Source organism: Podarcis vaucheri, assembly GCF_965113315.1.
Source record: "Podarcis vaucheri genome assembly, chromosome: 9".
NCBI lineage: Eukaryota > Metazoa > Chordata > Lepidosauria > Squamata > Lacertidae > Podarcis > Podarcis vaucheri.
In genome coordinates, this window is record NC_138767.1 from 72778016 (window position 1) to 72797134 (window position 19119).

At 41.0% G+C, this 19119-nt stretch overlaps 1 protein-coding gene across 2 annotated transcripts in view; it reads left to right on the top strand.

Annotated features, from left to right (window-relative positions):
- Positions 1-1115: 1115 nt before the first annotated feature.
- Positions 1116-19119, top strand: part of ADGRA3 (adhesion G protein-coupled receptor A3) — a 43073-nt gene continuing 25069 nt past the window's right edge. Inside the window, exons 1-4 of one of the 2 annotated variants that reach the window (XM_082237340.1) lie at positions 1116-1510; positions 13546-13617; positions 18092-18163; positions 18865-18936. In XM_082237340.1, the coding sequence (XP_082093466.1) occupies positions 1248-1510; positions 13546-13617; positions 18092-18163; positions 18865-18936 (479 nt within the window). In that variant the 5' untranslated portion in view covers positions 1116-1247. The remainder of the gene's footprint in view (positions 1511-13545; positions 13618-18091; positions 18164-18864; positions 18937-19119) is intronic. The other variant, XM_082237341.1, reaches the window with a different exon arrangement.

Below are 19119 nucleotides of genomic sequence, written 5' to 3' on the forward strand. Positions count from 1 at the left end.
AACCTGAGGTACCACTTTAGCTAATGGGGTCTCCCACTGCTGCCACTGCGCGATTTCTGTTCTCATCCTGAAGCGAAGTTCTTAACCCAAGGTACTATTTCTGGGTTAGTGGAGTCTGTAACCCGAGGTACCACTGTAATTTTATTTATTAGATTTCTATACCCGCCATTCATCAGAGGTTCATGGTGCGGTTTACCATATAAAAACATAAAAATGTACAGAATCACAGAATTGTAGAGTTGGAAGCACCCCAAAGGTCATCTAGTCCAAGCTTTGCAATGCAGGAATCTCAACATACCTGACCCTGCCTACCTTTGCAAATATGCTGGTGGTTTTGTTGCTGCACCAATATAGTAACAAACAAAAAGAATGATTTGTGTACACAAAACGGGAGTTTAAAAGGCCATATAACACCACCTATGGACAAACTGCAAAACATATTTGCGGGCAATGAGGGTTATGGGTTTGTTCTTGTTCTTATTATGCATTTTGTGTTTTTATTTTGTATTTTTATGCTGTGAACTGCTCTGAGATTTTCACGTGAAGGGAGGTATACAGATTTACCAAACAAACAAGCAGAGTTTGGAAAACCCTTTAAAAAATTCCCCCGGGCGAAAACCAACCCGCACAAACTCCGCTAAGAACAGCATAGAAACTCCAAATTGCAAGAATACAAATTTAATATGAAAAAAGCAAGCAGTTTTGAAAACCCAACCCGTACCCTTTTCTAAGAACAGCCCAGAAACGGAATTGCAAAACTGGAACAGAAACACACACCCCCATCACCCCATACAGGCAAAACTCCTAGTTTCTACTTGCCCTTCCTTCCTCCGAGCCAGGGCACCCGCGGCGGCTTCAGGGCGCCTCACCGCGCGTGCTCGGCGCCCTCCCCGGCCGCGCATGCGCCCTGCTGCCCGCGCGCGGGGCGAGGCGAAATCACAACCCAGTGAAACTACTGTCTCTACTTGCCCTTCCTCCCCACAGAGCCAGGGCACCCGCGGCGGCTTCAGGACGCCTCACCGCGCGTGCTCGGCGTGCTCCCCGGCCGCGCCTGCGCCCTGGTGCCCGCGCGCGGGGCAAGGCGTCGTGCGTGAGGTGTGTGTGTGTGGATTCGGTTCGGCCGTTGGCGCCGACTCCTCGGTTAAATCCCTTCATGGCGGCCCCGGCCGGGTTGCCGCGGCGCTAGGCCTCGCTGGCTCCCTCGCCGGGGCGGCGGCGGGGCGGTCCCCCCCTCGAGGGAGGCGGCCATGGCGAGCCGGGGAGCTCCGCTGGTGCTGCTGGCGGCGGCGGCGCTGGCGCTGGTCCGAGGCGGAGGCTCCTCAGGGCTGCCCGAAGGCTGCAAACAGGACGGCGGAGGAGGAGGAGGCGGCGGCGGCGGCGGTGGTCGCCTCAGGAGCGGCAAGGCTTCTCCGCCGGCCGAAGCGGGAGTGGGAGGGAAGGTGGTCTGCAGCAGCCTGGCTCTGGCCCGCGTCCCGGACCCCGGCGGGCTCCCCAACAGGACGGTCACCCTGTGAGTAAGCGACGCCGAGGAAAGGGCTTGGGGGAGGGCCGGGGTCCGCTGGGAGTGGGATTGGGTCCCTGCGATGGAGACTTATTTTTAAAATCTCTATTATAACTATTCATTGTGGTTTTCTCCTCTTGGTAGTACTGATCGATTCGGCCCTTTATTATTATTATTATTATTATTATTCGTTGTGGTTTCCCCCTCCTCTCGGTAGTACTGATCGATTCGGCCCTTTATTATTATTATTATTATTATTAGTTGTTGTTGTGGTTTTCTCCTCCTCTCTGTAGTATATGGGGAGGGCGGGGTATAAATAAAAATTATTATTATTATTACTAGTAGTAGTTGTAGTAGATCGATTCGGCCCTGCTCTTTACCCCGTGTGTTTGGCTCATTGTTTATGATTCCTTCCCACTCCCCTTCATTCCGCCTTTTCAGCGTGGTTTCGGGCTGTGCCAAAGGCGGCGTGCAGATAAAAAGGTGGTGGGGTGTTTTTGGGTGGGTGTGGAAGATGCTCCGTCTCCCTCTCGTGGTTGTTTTTTCCCCCTCCCCCCCCCCCACTCTGCTATTAACGCACAACCCCTATAACAGGGGTCAGCAAACTTTTTCAGCAGGGGGCTGGCCCCCTGTCCCTGAGACCTTGTGAGGGGCCGGGCTATATTTTGGGAAAAAAATAAATGAACGAATTCCTGTGCCCCACAAATAACCCAGAGATGCATTTTAAATAAAAAGGCACATTCTACTCATGTAAAAACACCAGGCAGGCCCTACAAATAACCCAGAGATGCATTTTTAATAAAAGGGCACATTCTACTAATGTAAAAACACACTGATTTCCAGAACGTCCGTGGGCCGGATTTAGAAGGCGATTGGGCCGGATTCGGCACCCGGACCTTAGTTTGCCTACCCATGCCCTATAACAACACCTTCCCTTTAATATATATAGAGAGAGATATACAGTGGTGCCCTGCAAGATGAATGCCTCGCAAGACGGAAAACTCGCTAGACGAAAGAGTTTTCCGTTTTGGAGGTGCTTCGCAAAACAAATCTCCTATGGGCTTGCTTTGCAAGACGAAAATGTCTTGCGAGTTCCTGCGGTTTTTTCCCTCCCCCCTTTTGCTAAGCCGCTTATCAGCTGATCCGATAAGCCGCTAATAGCGCTAATCCGTCAATGGGCTTGCTTCGCAAGACGAAAAAACTGCTAGACGAAGAGAATCACAGAACGGATTCTTTTCGTCTTGCGAGGCACCACTGTAATAGGGATGTGGGTGGCGCTGTGGCCTAAACCACTGAGCCTTGGGCTTGCAGATCAGAAGGTCAGTGGTTCAAATCCTCGCAATGGAGGGGAGCTCTGTCCCAGCTCCTGCCAACCTAGCAGTTAGAAAGCATTCCAGTGCAAGTAGATAGATAAATACAGTGGTGCCCCGCAAGACGAAATTAATTCGTTCCGCAATTTTTGTCGTCTAGCGAATTTTTCGTCTTGCGAAGCACGAAATCCCATAGGAATGCATTGAAAATCAATTAATGCGTTCCTATGGTCAAAAAAAGTCCAAACAAAGCCAAATTTGGTACAACAACAGTTTATTAACTGCTCTTTAAAGTCACACATACTGTAAAGAGCAGTTCAAAAATTTAAGGGAAAATAAATTAACTTTATAAACAAAACATGTCTTTGTTTTTAGTCAAAGAAAAAAAGTCGCGAGACGTTTTCGTCTTGCGAAGCAAGCCCATAGGGGGAATTCGTCTTGCGAGGCAAATCGCGAACGGAAAAAACTTTCGTCTAGCGAGTTTTTTGTCTTGCGAGGCATTCGTCTTGCGGGGCACCACTGTAGGTAGCACTGTGGTGGGAAGGTAAACGACGTTTCTGTGCACTCTGGTTTCTGTCACGGTGTCCCGTTGCGCCAGAAGCAGTTTAGTCAGCCTGAAAGCGAGATGAGCGCCGCAACCCCTTAGTCGCCTTTGACTGGACTTAACTGTCCAGGGATCCTTTGCCTTTTATGTACACACACACACACACAGAGAGAGAGAGAGAGAGTCATACCTCGGGTTACAGACGCTTCAGGTTGCATTTTTTCGGGTTATGGACCGCTGAAACCTGGAAGTACCGGAATGGGTTACTTCCAGGTTTTGGCGGTCGTGCATGCGCCGAATTGCAACCCGCGGAGACGCTGGTTGCAAACGCTGCCGGTTGCGAACATGCATCCTGCACGGATCACGTTTGCAAACCGAGCGTCCATTGTATATATATAGATTTATTTGATTTTTCAACTTAAAATGTTACAGCGATACATCAAACATCAATCATAAAAACAAGATTCCAGGAATTTCCTGGATTCCCCCCCCCCCATGTGTGTCCTGTTATTAGCCAGTTCTTCCCGCGTCTTTTTTGATAATCCAAACTCTTTACTTCCATTATGTCCAGAATTCAACTTTAAACTACAAGTCCCAATCCTACTAATGATTTTAACTGTTTATAGTGGCCTTTAAGATAAGTTATAAACTTTACCCATTCCTTATTAAAAATTTGGTCTTCCTGACTATAACAACACCTTCTGTTCCCTCCTCCTGCTTCATGCTGGAGCCTGCTTTCTGACTATGGAAAGGCGGCATGCTGATAATGTGAAGTATATGGATGTTAGGGGTTGTCCTATGTACTTTTTTTTTTTACAGGGTACATCCTCTTTTTCATGGGTATGTAAAATAAGAGCCACCATTGCGATCCATAGTTAAAAGTATAAGTCGGCAAATGTGTCTTTTCTCTCTCTTCGAAATATGGCAACCCTAGGATGTGTGGAAGATGTCCTGTCTCCCTCTTGTAATTGGTTTTTGTCACTCTGTGTAACAGCGCTCCTTCTCACAACCCCACAATACCATCTTTTGCACAACCCCATAACACCATCTTTCCTTCCCTCCATCCACCTCACACCATAGCGTGGCGTTTTAGCTATGGAAAGGTGGCATACAGATAAACCAATGTGTGCATGGCATGGAAGATTCCTGGTCTCCTCCTCATACCGGTAATTGTTTTTTTGTCACACAGTGTAATAATGCTCTTTCATGCAAGCACTTTGTAAATAAAGTAAATAACAACCTCTTCCTTCCCACTTGAGCATGGTTTCTCACTATGGAAAGGCAATATACAGGAAAAGGGATGTAAGGAAGATGCCTGGTCTCCCTGTAGTAAATGGTGCAGTAACACTCTTTTGCACATGCACTTTGAAAATAAATAGCAACATCTTCATTCTTTCCTTCCTCCCAATTCACACCTCACTCACAGTGCTTTTTAGGAAATAATGGCTTTCCTGCAGGTACATGAGCTGCATGAGCATTCTAAGAACGCCTTTGCCTATGCTGGGTCGAACCAAAAGTACCATCCAGCAGCCTTTTGTTCATTTTTTAAAAAAAATTACTTTAGTTTGTAAAATTTATATAACGGTGACCGTGGTGGTGGTGACAGCCTCTCAAAGCTGTTTACAAAAAAAGGAAAAGAATAAAAAAAAACCAAAAATATTTTTCAATCGTAATTTGAAACATTCAGATATGTTAAAAATGCAATAGAGATGGACTAAAACAAATTAATACTTGTACAGTTTTTCTAAATATCTGGGTAGGCTTGTCTAAATAAGAATATCTTCAGCAGGCACAAAAAAGAATACAATGAAGGCATCTGCCTGATATCAATATATTGCCATATACGTTTGTCTTGTTTCTGTTTTCCCATTTTCTCCTTCTTTCATTATCTTTTCAGTCAAAAAAGAAAAGCAAATAAACAGAGATGCCACTGGTATGACTCACTTAATGTTAAAGCACAGGCCCCCTCTTCGTCCCAATCTTTTGGTAGCTTACCGAAAGGGTATGAGGGTGATCACCAGTCGTCTTTGGTTTGCCACCAACATCCAGAACTCAGATGCATACTCTCTGAACATTTAAGTATCACAGAATAATAGAGATAATATGTCTAACTACCTCACAGCATTCTTGTGAGGCTAGAAGAAAGGAGACAGCCACAATGCTTAGAATAATGAGAAGAATTCCAATATATCGTAAATTTATGAGGTTCAAAAATGTTTGGTTGCTTAGGAATATATTGACTATCTTAATTAAGGACAGCAAATGCTGTGGTTATGCATTTTTTAAAAACTTGTTGTATTTTTAACAGTTTTTAAAGTTTTGGGATAGGAAAGATAAATGAGAAAATATGCATGCTAGCGTTTTGTCAATTTTATAAACATTGTTTATGGCACTGGTCTTCAACTGGTGGATCAGGACCCACCAGTGGGTCACAGCCTGTTCCAAGGTGGGTCACAACAGGAACACTACCAGTATTCAAATATATGGTAAAAGATTAAGAATTGGGTCCTCAAATGCATATTTGGGTTAAAAGTGGGTCCTAGGTCTGTAAAAGCTAAAGAGACCTTGCCTGTGCTATATACCTGTTACATCACAGTGAAGCTTATTTTTAAACATGTTGATTAGACCATCTGTTTTAATATTCAAGTTACTATTTTTTAAGTGCAAGATCCAATTTAAAGAGGCAGTGTGGGATATTATTGGAGCTATTGGAAATGTTTGAAGTTCTAGGTAATAACATATAAGCAACATCTTAACACACTGGTAACCTTTACAGATCTATTCATTACAGTGACTGCCAGAATATCAACTTGGAGTTTACATCTTATATATTTGTGTTGAGGGGACTTGGCAGGAATAGGGAGGTGGCATATGAAGTAAAATAATAGTGATTTTTATGTTCTATGCAGAACGATGTAAGTTCTGTATCAAAGAATCTCCATAAATCATGCAGAAAGAGATTTCTGTGTCCATTACATCTGAAATTACATTTCATGCCAATTTGAAATTTGGCCAAATTTAACACTATAGTAATGGCAACATTTGGTGTCTGTTGCTAGATATTTGTGACAGAAAAATACAAAGCTCACCTTGTTTGCCTGACTGCAATAGGACACCCAATAATTGATACATGTATTCTATTGGTCATTTATGTTGAGAGGTTGATTGTGTTAAGTGTAACTCTTCGTTATGGCAGGAGGAGAATGGCACTGTAATAAAAATGGTTTTGGAGTGAATGCCATGAACTACTAGGCCTTTAAGTTTTAAGATAATGTCTAGATTTGTTCACGCTACTAATAAAATAAGCTCCTGAGCAAGAGGTACATTTGCAATATATATGGTGTGTATAACTTGCTTAGAATTGGGAAAGACTGCCACTTGTTTATAGGATTGTCTAGAGGATGGATTTCATTGTTGGTTCTGGCAAGTGTTCCTACTACTTTGGTAATGCTTTACAGGACACAACTTTTAGGTGATCACATGACTGCTAAGGCTTGTAAGATACTGGGAAAGAAGGAATGGTGTAGAATAGAATGTGAGACATCAAATGGAATTGCTTGACAGTAGGTACAGGAAAGACAGAAGGAAGTACTTCATATAACATATAATTAACTCAGGGAGTTCATTGCCACAGGATATAGTGAAAGCCACAAGCTTAAATGGCTCTTAAAAAAGGGGATTCGACAAATTCAGAGAGAATAGATCTGTCAGTGGCTAGATTAGAATCTGCATTCCCGGAGTACTGTATGGTGGAGACAAACAACTGCTTTGGGATACTTCCCACCATCGTACTGTGTAAGCTTCTGAAAAAAGTATTTGGTTAGCTGCTGCAGGAAATTGAAGGACTCTTGGGATTGATCTAACAAAGCAGCTGTTGTGAAAGAACCATCTCCAGCCACTCCAAAAGATCAAATTTCAGAGGTGCCCAACAGTTTTTTTTTGTAGTCATCAAGTTGAGTACCAGCCCTAATTAGGGCTGTGAGAGTTTTTCGTTTATTTTTAATTAATTAATTTATACATCACTTGCATGACAGAATGGCTACTAAGCAGTTTACAAGAATAAAATCAATTATAAAAGCCATATGTATTTAAAACGCACAATTAAAAAAATGCATCAAAACACTAAAACAAGTGCATCAGAAAGCATAACAATTACAAGAGCAGGTATAACAGTTGGATCAGGAAGATCAAGGGAAAGGGAACACTCACCTAAATAGATGCACCTTTAAGAGTGCAGATTGCCAGTACAGGCGAGGTCTTCTCTATGCCAGCAGGGAGGTATTCAAAAACACTAGTACCACTAGTGAAAAATATAAAGCCTCAAATGTATAGTTGGTTACTTTCTCTAACCTTGGATATGTGGTTCTCATAAAGACTGATAAATATCTAGTTGGAACAGTACCATGAGCTACAGATTTTAATTTGATTGTCATTTTGCAATATTTTCCTACTTAAAATTCAGACATTATTCCCCCCCCCAAAAAAAATGGAATGTAGTTTCTTAAACCTTATGAACTCTAGCCCATAGAACAAAAAAAAACTGCATTAAAAGAATAATGAAAACTAAAATTTTATATATACAAATGAACAGTTTTAGTACAGAACAGCACTGCTTTACTACTTTCGTATTGAATTTGAAAATGACCAGGAAACTGTTCTGTGAAACAACAATTGAAGATATTCACCCTTTAGTTCCTTATTTTCTATTTAGCTGACTTGATTATATTTTATTTATTAAATTTCTATACCACCCTTCATCCAAGGATCACAGGGCGGTTTACAATATAAAAACACAAAAATACATAGCATAATTACGATACGATAATCTTTATTGTCATTGTCCCATACAGAATAAAGAAATTGAAAAATCTACATAAAACATTCAAAACCCAACAAGCCTGCTTTCCCAGCTATCCCAACCTGGTTAGCCTCCTAAAAACTCTTTATACCCCATTTTTTAATACAATATACTCCCATAGAGACTCCTTACACTGTGTTTAAGACCAAAATCGCATTTGGGTAGAAACTGTTTCTCAGACGGCTAGTCCTAGTCTTTATAACCCTGTACCTTCTTCCAGAAGGCAGAAGCTGAAAGAGATCATTTCCGGGGTGCGCACTATCCTGCGCTATCTCTGCAGCTTTCTTATGGCACCTGGAAGCATAGATTTGATCCAAGGTGGGAAGAGTGCATCCCAGTTATTCTCTCCGCAGTCTTTACAACCCTGGACAGCATTGTTTTTTCCCTGATCGTGCAGCTCCCAAACCACACACGCAGACTATAAGTTAATACACCCTCCACAGTACAATGGTAAAATGCCATCAACAGGTCCTCTGAGAGATGGTTTTCCAGAGGATTTACAAACAAAACAGCATGTTTTGTAAAGACATTTGATACTCTTGCCATCCACTTCCCCATCAAGTTACTAGATATGAGTAACTTCCCCATCATTACTAGATATTAAGTGGCCTGCTAGGATATTGAGTTGCTTAGAATCCCAAAAACTACCAGGGGTTTGGGATGGGGTAGGAGCTATGCCCAAAAGCGGACATAAATTCCACATCACCGGCTGGATTCAGCTAACTATTCCCACTAGTGGAAGCCTGTTCAAGAACTTCTGCTAGCACAGTGGGGTGGCACCCCTGCCCTCCCCAAATTGAATCAAAACAGTGTGAGGGGAGCGGAGGGGAGATTGTCCTACCAGGCAAGCAGAAATACTTGCATTGACAGAACATTTGTAACGGCATGGTGTTAAATTCTTCTTCATGCCTTGAATTTTCTTCATAAAAAATCCGTTCACAAAACAACCCAAAATATATGGATAGAAGTAGGTTCGCAGCATGATGCCACATCCCACTGCAGCTACTCCAGTGGCTAAAGTAGCATTCCAGGAAAGTGAAGCAATGCAGTTGCTGGTATGGGAAAGGCAAGATGAATCTGGTGTCCCTTGGGAGGTGACCTGAAGCTTTGCCACAAATGGGCTTTTTTCAAGTCCTGATGCAACTTTTCTTCAGGCTTTAGCAAGAGGACAAGGTGCCTTGTTGTGCCAGCACTCAAGTTCTTGATCCTGCAAACCTGTATGTTCCCTGTGGGATGGCAGATAGCGGGAGGGATGGAGGGCAATTTAGTTTGGGGAAACATGGAAGGAAAGTGTGTGTGTGTGCGCACGCGCACCCACCCACCCCTTGCTGTTGTTTCAACTTAATTTTGGGGATCTCAAGGCTGCTCCTAAATAAACATACAATCATCAAGTCCTTTATGTGATCTATCTTGGCTCTGAGCTTTGTGAATGAACGAGGATTTTAACCTGTACAGTCATACCCCAGGTTGCGATTGCTGCAGGTTGCGTGTTTTCGGGTTACGGATGCGCCAAAACCCGGAAGTACCGGAATGGGTTACTTCCGGGTTTCGGCACATGTGCAGAAGCACTAAATCACGCTTTTCCGCATGTGTAGGAGCGCCGAATTGCATCACGAGCATGCACAGACGTGGCGCTTCGGGTTGCGAACGTGCCTCCTGCACGGATCACGTTCACAACCTGAGGTGCCACTGTATCTGTTAAGTGCAACATAGTTTGTTTTGCCTGGAACCAAATACTCTGGGTGACCTGCAGAAGCCTTGTTTGTACAGCTTTTTGCAGCTTTGTGTCCTACCATACTTTTGAAGTGCCAGAGCTGAACCAGTCTTCCTGTTTACCTTCCAGAGTAAGACAACCTCTCCACCTTTTAAGGGTAGAAATACGGTCAGAGATCCTTAGGTATATAGTGAAAAGTTCCTTTTGTTTTTCCAGCATCTCACGGTGTTAACAGTCCTGTCTTTTCCTAACTACTGCTTAAGAGGTAGTCCACTATCAAAACTGAGAAATGCAAGACTTTTCTTTCCAGAGCTATATTATGTATATGCTAGCTATTCATATAATTCAATTATGGTTAGTATTTTTTCCATTATAGAATCTTTATATCAGTAGTAATTGTAGTAATAAAACCATATTTGCATTTCTGTTCTCCAAAATTACTTTGAGTACATCTTTTTTTTAGTTTGCTTATGGCTGTAAAATGTAAAAATAAAGCCAGTTTATTTGCCTTACCAAAAGAAAGACGCCAACTGGAAAAGGTTGGGGGGTATGAGGAGGCAGGATTCTGCTGTCTAGACTTGATGTTTGTGGTTTGATCATTTTGAGGTAACACACTACCAGTTAATTTAAATGAACTTTCTGCCTTTGTAATTGAGCAGACTGTCAGAATTTGTCAGGTCTTGGCCTAGGTTCTAGACAGGATGCAACTGGTGTTAAGTTCACATTGGATCAGGTGAACTAGGAACAAAAGGCAAGAGACAATAGACAGATAAGAATCAAAAGGCCAGAGGCAAGTGAAGAGTCAGAGCCAGGCAGAAAGCTGACTGACTTGGGCTAGTCACTGTGTCTCAGCCCAACTCTAGTAAGCTTTGTAGTTAGGCAGGGTGGTTTTGAGGCTAAAAGTGCAGAACAAGGGAATTGTACACTCCATCTTAAGCTGCTTGGTGGAAAGGCAATATTAAAGTGTAATAAATAGGCCCCACATTTTAAAATTATATCTAATTATGCTCTGTCAATATTTGCTTGCATTAATGCTGTTAATCATACTGCTGCAAAGCCTCAGCATAAAGTTGCTACTTAGTTGGCTCATGAAATGCAGATAATAAAAAGTGAATCTTGTACGTTTTCAAAGGTCTCATTAAAAAGTAGTAGTCTTCTACTTTGTACTTTATTTTCTCAGTGTGTGGTGTATAATCCCTCCTCCCCCGGGTTGGAGGCTTCAGTGCTGTACAAGGTGAAATGTTCAGCAACAATCTGTTGAAAATATATTATATATAGAAGTACCTTGACAGAGGATGGAGCTTAGAACAGTTTATACAGTACTGTCAAAACATCTGCAGATGGTGCTTAAAGCAATACTGTGCAACTCTTTGAGGGTTTTTCTTTGTCAAGTGTTTCTTTCACAGTGTTCCCTGGAACTTTCCCCAGAAAAATATTTACTTACACTTCAGAAAGCTTTCAGTGTGGCCACTGTTTTCTGTAGGAAATATATTTCATGATTGTACAGATGGTAGCATATCCTCTTAGGATAACCTTTCATATTATGATAGGAAGTATTTACTGTTATTAATAATGGCTGGCATCCAAAAAGCTTCTTTGATTCACATAAGGGACTCTTATCAGTCATACAGAATTCTTTCCCCCCTTTTAAGCAGCTGATTCCTACGTCGCATCACAAACAGTGAACATATGCAGACTATTAAACATGTTTCAGTGTTTGTATGTATCATAAGGGGGTAGTTCCTGAGTGACCAATATCATATTTGCAAGTGTCTCTATATACTGTTTTGTGTTAGCTAATATTATTTGAACTCAAGTTGTTTTCCCAGATAGTTTAAATGCTTTCTTTTTATTGTGTTTATAAGAAGCAGCAGTTAGTACAGAATGCTGCAGCAGAGTGAGACCTTGTCAGCCCCTTGACACCTCTGCTCACTGGTTGCCTCTTTGCTACTGGGCCAAATTCAAGGTGTTGATATAAAGAGCCCTTAACAGCTTGGGACCAGTTTACTTGTGGTATTGCTTTACTATCTGCAGAACTGACACTGTTACAGGTACCACATATGACCCATTCTGCACTTGTAAGAAATTGATATTTTAGTGTGGCAGCATCTACACTTTGAAACTTCCCCTCTACAGAAAGGCTGTACTCTTTTGGGCACTTGCTTAACACTTTCGTCCAGGCATGGCCAAACTTGGCCCTCTAGCTGTTTTGGAACTACAACTCCATCATCCCTAGCTAACAGGACCAGTGGTCAGGGATGATGTGAATTGCAGTCCCAAGACAGCTGGAGGGCCAAGTTTAGCCATGCCTGGTAGGCAAACCTATCTAGACATGTAGATGTTACATCTGTTTTATCTCTTTTAAGCTATTGTTAGCTTTTATTTCATATATTGAATGCTTTATATACTTTTTCTTACTGATACTTTTATTGTTTTGTTATTTTTGTAACGGTTTAGACGTTTGTGGGGGTTTTTAAACAGTAAATCACTATATAGATTTAAAGAAAAAAGTGAGGGAGAGAGGACATTAAAGGTAAGTCAAAGTACAGTTTACCATTAATGTGTGGGCTCGTGAAGATTGCAGCTTCTTTGCTCCTTCAGGGATTCTGCGAGCTGAGCTATGGTTTGTCTGGAGGAGACAAACCACAAGCCCAGGTTCGGATGACACATTAAGCCAAATCAGTCCAGAGAACTGTCACTCTAATGCCCTCACACTAAAGGTAAAGAACCCCTGACGGTTAAGTCCGGTCAAGTTCAGCTATGGGCTGTGGCACTCATTTCCACTTTCAGGCCAAGGGAACTGTCCGCAGACAGCTTTACTGAGTCATCTGGCCAGCATAAATAAACTGCTTCTGGTGCATGGGACACCGTGACGAGTACCAGAGTGCATGGAAACACCATTTATCTTCCCGCTGCAGCAGTACCTAGTTATCTACTCAAGCTGGTATGCTTTTGAATTGCTAGGTTGGCAGGAGCTGGGACAAAGCAATGCAAGCTCATTTTGTTACACTGATTCAAACTGCCGACCTTACAATTGGCAAGCTTGGTGGTTTTGACCACAGTGCCATTCATGTCCATGGTCTGCCTTGGCACTATATGAACGAGCTCAGTGAGACCCAATGCTCACAGTCTATCTCATTTTCTCCTTATTTCTTGCACACTTGAAAAAGGGCTTACTTGGAATTCTAATTTTGATCCAAGGAACTATATCTAATGCATGCATATCTAATATAATAGACTAGGGTGTGCATGAGTTTTTGCAGCTTAGCTTCAGGACCAATAACTTAGGGGGCCAATTCTGTAAAGCAGAGCTTTCCAAACTGTGTGTCATGACAAGATAGTGTCACTGCAGTGTATAGGTGTGTCGCGCATACACTCCCCGCACTCTTCCCGGGGCTGGGAAGCAGTTAGTTTAACCCCTGGTTTGCTAGTAAAACTGAATTACTGTGTCGCGAAATGATGCATGTCTAAATAGTGTGTCACCAATTTGAAAAGTTTGGAAAGCTCTGCTGTAAAGCATCATTTTAAGCAGCATAAGATGGAAAATTTACTCTAATGCTACTGCAATTGTTTGAAAAGGGAAATATTGTAATGTTTTTACATTATTTTGTTTTATAGAATTCTGAGCAACAATAAGATAACAGAATTGAAGAATGGTTCCTTTGCTGGATTAAGCCTTCTTGAAAGATTGTAAGTCCTGCCCCCCTTTTATGTTTTAAGTATTATAATGCGGAAGGAGATGTAATGGAAGGGAGGGAGAATTCACCTCTCTAACTATATTTGAGTTTTTTAAAAACTATAACAACAACATTAAGATACTCCAGAAATTAATATACTTGGATGAATAGTTTTCCTACTGTATGTATAATAAATACAAAACTACGGTAATTGCTTCAAATGTAATAAGAAATAAGGAAGGTATTTCCATATAACTTTAGCATATTATTCTATCAGTGCTTACTTACAAATAAGTTGCCATGATGATGATGATGCCACCCATCTGACTGCGTTGCCCCCACGGTTCTGGGCTGCTCCCAACAAAAATAGTTAAAACACAGTACAACATCACACATTAAATTTACTTTCTCTCGTGGAAATAAACTTATGACTACAATTCCAGTCATGTTTGTTGTAAAGCTCTTAGGTGCAATATAAATAATAGCAAGGATTTAAAGATTTAAAGAACTTTCAGTAGGTGCACCCAAATTTTTGTTTTTTGAATGGCAGTGCCACATGGCAAATCACAGCCTACTTACAAAATTTCCTAGAGTTTCAAAAGAAGTGTGCAGTGCAATGCAGTGAGGGATAGCCTTTTTATTATTTTTTATTTAGAAACAAATATTTAAACTTTTCTTAGGCACCTAGAATAATCACACAGTGAAACTGCTGTTGATGATGATGCCTTCACTACAATAGTAATGTGTGTGTGTGTGTGTGTGTGTGTGTGTATCCCCATAATCACATTTTGAGTCTGTTAACTTTTTGAGAGATGGGAACAGTTTTTCTTGCAGTGCAAAAAAATCTAGAATTCTCTTTTACTGCGTTTAATTAAGGTTGTAACTTAAAAACTTTAAATATTCCAGTAATATTTTTAAATGGTAAAGAACTACTCTAAATTATTTTGCTTTCCTTTTGGGGGAGGAGTGCGGGAAAGTATTCGGAGCATAAAGGAAGAATTTGTCTAAAGTGATTGAGGACTGAGTGAGCGTTGAGAAGACAGGTTGCAGACAGATAGAATTGTTTTAATGTTCACTGCCTCCTAAGGCCTTTTAGCAGTACAGAAATGCTGCTTTTGTGCAGTGAGGCTGCAAGTGGAATTCTAACTTTGGATTCACACTGCACCTAAAAGTCGTATTTCCTGCAAGTTTGTAAACCAGCATCCCCACAGCAAAGCAAAAGTAAATGAGCATTATTGAGCTGGGATTGGCAATGCAAAGAGATCATAAATACATTTACTCAAAAGTAAGTCCTATTCTGAATTATACCCTTTGGTTAGCAATGTCTTCCTGTTTAATGTTGTTTAAAATGGCTCCTGATCTTCTGCAGCATTGCTGAAATTGCTTTTTAATCACTTCCTAAAACAATTATCGATTCAGGATGCTCCTATTTAAAGCTTTATTCAGTACACATTTACTTGGAAGCAAATCCCACTGGATTCATTGAGACTTATTCCCAAGCTGCAATTGAGGGGCAAGGCAACCTGCTGTTGCTTTCCTGAAGCCAAAGTTAAGTCAGGTGTGCAGATGGAGAAATGGTCTATCATCGCACAAGACGTTTAAGTACTTAATTAGCTATTACACAGAATGAGAGTTTGTATGCACCTCCATGTGCTCTCTTCAAGATCCCGCCTCCATGTTCCTTGAGCTTCTTATACACACAATAGTTCTACTTCTTTCTATTCATTAGAACACAGAAAGCTGATTTATATCAAGTCAGATGACTGGTCTTTCTGGTTCAGCATTGTCCACACTGAGAGACAGCAGCTTTCCATGGTTTCAGATAGAAGCCATTCCTAGCCCTAGCTGGGATTGCCAAGGGTTGAAACCAATACCTTTTGCACGCAGCACAGCCCTGTAGTCTCTTTATGCAGTTCAACAGGAGCTGCAAGGTATTTGAGGAAAGGATTTAACATTTCCTTCATTTCGTGTTCATCCCAAATACCACATTTTCCTTAGAACCAGAAAGTAATGTAGAACATAAATAAATATGCTGTCATTCTGTGGTTCAAACATGATGAGCATAATTAAGCACAGAGCTATGCACTTAAGTCCCTTCTAATCAGTGAGCTTAGGCATGCCTAATGTTGTGTTGAATTGTAGCCAATGGGTATAAATGTGGCATTTCACAAACTTTGTCAGTTCCAATGATCTCTTTAGGAGCTTATAACCATATATCCAGGGGCTTTCATTCATTGATTGAATACATGTTGCTTCGCTTAGTAGCTTGTTCAAGTGGGAAGTGACTGCTATCTATTTTAGGAACTTCAGCAGTTGCTGAGAGAGACTGTAAACCTGCAAAGTGCATCTTGGTAGCATGTCAACAGAAGTTTTTGATGCAGAATACAGTACTAACCTTAAAATGTGTTATTTGCTATGGTGCTTGGGAATTTGTATATTGTTCCAGGCTTGATTCTCTGTGACCCAGGTCAGCATCTAGATTCACTTTTCAGGAAGCTGTGTCCTAAGGGCACAGCTTCACAGAGCCCTTTTGATGCTTAGTTGGCAAGTTTGGGGTCAAACAGCATCCCCAAAAAGGCTGTATTTGGATAGCTCTGCCAGTTATTCATCCCAGTCTACTTTAATTCTTCCTGAAGTCCCAGTTGAGTTTTTATTGAAGAGTGTTTGCTGTTGTCATGCTTTACTATCATTTCCCCAAAGCTTCTATTTACTATTTTGCTTTTTCTGATACTCAATATTTTGTCTTGGAGGTGAAACCATTTTGTCTTGGTTGAAACCACAGTATAATGTTAAAGATCACTATCAGAAGATCATCATCATCATCATCATTCTTTATTAAATTTGAATATTCCCTTCATCCAAAGATCCCAGGGTGGTTCACAAGAGAAAAATATAAAATAAAAATACAGAATACATAATTAATTAAGCAAGCACAAACAAATAATCTCCTTCCCACAGACACATTTAAAAAGCCATAGAATATTAATCAGCCAAACTCCTGGCCGAAGAGAAACCTTTTTGCCTGGGCCTAAAGATACGTAACCAGCCTCCCTGGCATTCCACAAGTGGGGAGCCACCACAGAACGAGGCCCATTCTAGTGCTGACACCCTCCAGACCTCTTGTGGAGGAGGCACACACAAAGAGGAGCCTCAGATGATGATTGCAGGGTCCGGGTAGGTTCATATGGGGAGTATCGGTCCTTGAAGTATTGTGGTCCTGAACCATTTAACATAGGTCAGCACTAGCACTTTGCATTGGGCCTGGAAACTAAACTGGCAGTCAGTGCAATCGGGCCAGGATTGGTGTAATATGCTCAAACCATCTTGCCCCAGTGAGCAAGCTGGTCACCAAATTCTGCACCAGTTGAAGTTTCCAAACTGTCTTCTGAGGCAGCCCTATGTATAATGTGTTCCAGTAATCTAACCTACGGATTAGATTACCTATGTGGAACAAAGGTGCATGAATAAAGTTTGCTGGTGTCATAAAGGAACCCTCACCCCAGTCCTAAAGCATTTGTCCAATATCTTACATAGAATTATTAATCTGACTGTTATAACGTCATTATTGTTGTGCAGTTTGTCACCAGTGAGCAGCACTGAGATTTGGGGAGAAAGTGAATACCTTGTGTTGTTTAGTGATGAGTTAGATGACCAAGGTAAAGAAAACCCAGTGTTCATCTCTTGAATAAGATTTCTGGAGTAATCAGACATAGTATACTTTTTATTCTGTGTATATTATTGATCTCAAGGTAAGAGCAAAAAAAGAATTCTGGTTTTCAGAGATGAAATTTATTTTATTTGTCATTGAGAGAGAGAGCTTTTGTTTCAGATTAGATGTAAACTCTTTGGGCACAATTTTTCTCAACGTGGGTGTAAGAATCCCAGTAGGGAAGAACAGATTTGCTTTCCCACTCTTGCCTTTGTACCTGCACAAGTGTGGATGCACACCAGGGATTTATCGGGGGTAATGGGATGTTGACAGTCTCCCCCCCTCTCTCTCACTAACCTGTCCAAACTTTAGTCGAGGAAGTCTGGTGTAAAACTGCATGTGTTCCAAAGATGTGCTGTTGGGAGGAGATGGCAAGGCTTTGTTAAGCCTTTTGGAGACCCCTCTGTATGCAGGCATTTTGCTCATGTGGGGAAAGATTAAATCCTTTGGCTTTTTTTTTAAAAGAGTTTTCTGCTTCTAACTCAGCTCAGGCTCAGGTTCTTTAACATTGAGTCAGGATAATGGAAGAAATGTCACCATAAAAAACAGTGATTAAGGCTGGTATCAACATTTGTAACTTAGGTTGAAAATCAGTGGAAGGATTTCATGCTAACCCATTTCTCTGAAGAAAATATTTAAATCAAGAAGTGGGTATTTAATTCCCCCCCACCTATGTTATATTATAAAGTGGTTATCCAGCTTGTAAATTTAGTCACACTACTACTTTTCTATCATAATCCGTACACTTTGGAAATTTTCTTTTTCTTTTTTTAAACAGGGACCTTAAGAACAATCTCATTAGTACTATAGATCCAGGAGCTTTTGTAGGACTTTCATCTCTAAAAAGGCTGTAAGTATTTACATTTGTTAACCTGGAATTAAATGGAATGTCAGAAAGTAGCAATTTAAATGTAGTCTGAACTAAAGCTTCTCTGATCTTTTAAAAAAGCCCTTAAGCCATAGGCACAAGACCTCTTACTTTGCAATGTCATATTACTGTTGTTTAAATCTATACTGTTCACTGCTCTAGAGTACTGTATGCCGTTCTTGCTGCCCCATCTTTTTTTTTAAAAAGTTGATCTGAGAAGGTACAGAAATCATAAGGTGCTTGGGCATTTTATTTTATTATTTAAAAAGAAAATAATGCAGTGCTCTTCTCTCCCTCCATTATTATATTCAGAAAAATTGTGTGTTTTAAGACATACACACTTACCTAGGAACTGGCCTGAGTGAAATCAGTGGGACTTGCTTCTGTGTAGATATTAGTCTTCCCTGCAAATCTGACATACTGAATGACCAGCACTTTCTTATCTATGTCATTTTAGCTAGGATTCAAATGGACACCCCTAAATTTGGTGCCTTACAGAGCAGTCTAACAATGTCTATGCATTGTCTCATATTGAGTTCCAAGGGACTTGCTTGATCACAGTCTAAATTCTGGTTTCGATTACTGATTTTTTTAGGTGAATTAAAATTACTTGAATTAAATTATGAGTTACATGTTACATGGTAAAATGAAGCATTTTGGGGGTCTTTTTTCGTTTTGAACAGAGACCTAACAAACAACCAAATAGGATGCCTGAATGCAGATATATTTAAAGAACTTGCAAATCTCGTTCGGTTGTAAGTATCATTCTGTTAAATATTAATTTTAGCAATAATTTGAATTAAGGTTTTAGTAAACTGTATTGCTAGCTAAATTGGTAGTCTATTGTTCATATAAGGATTGCAAAATCCTTATCTGGAATTCTGTTTTACAAACCATGTATTCCTAACTCAAAATGTATACATGGTTTGTAAAACAGA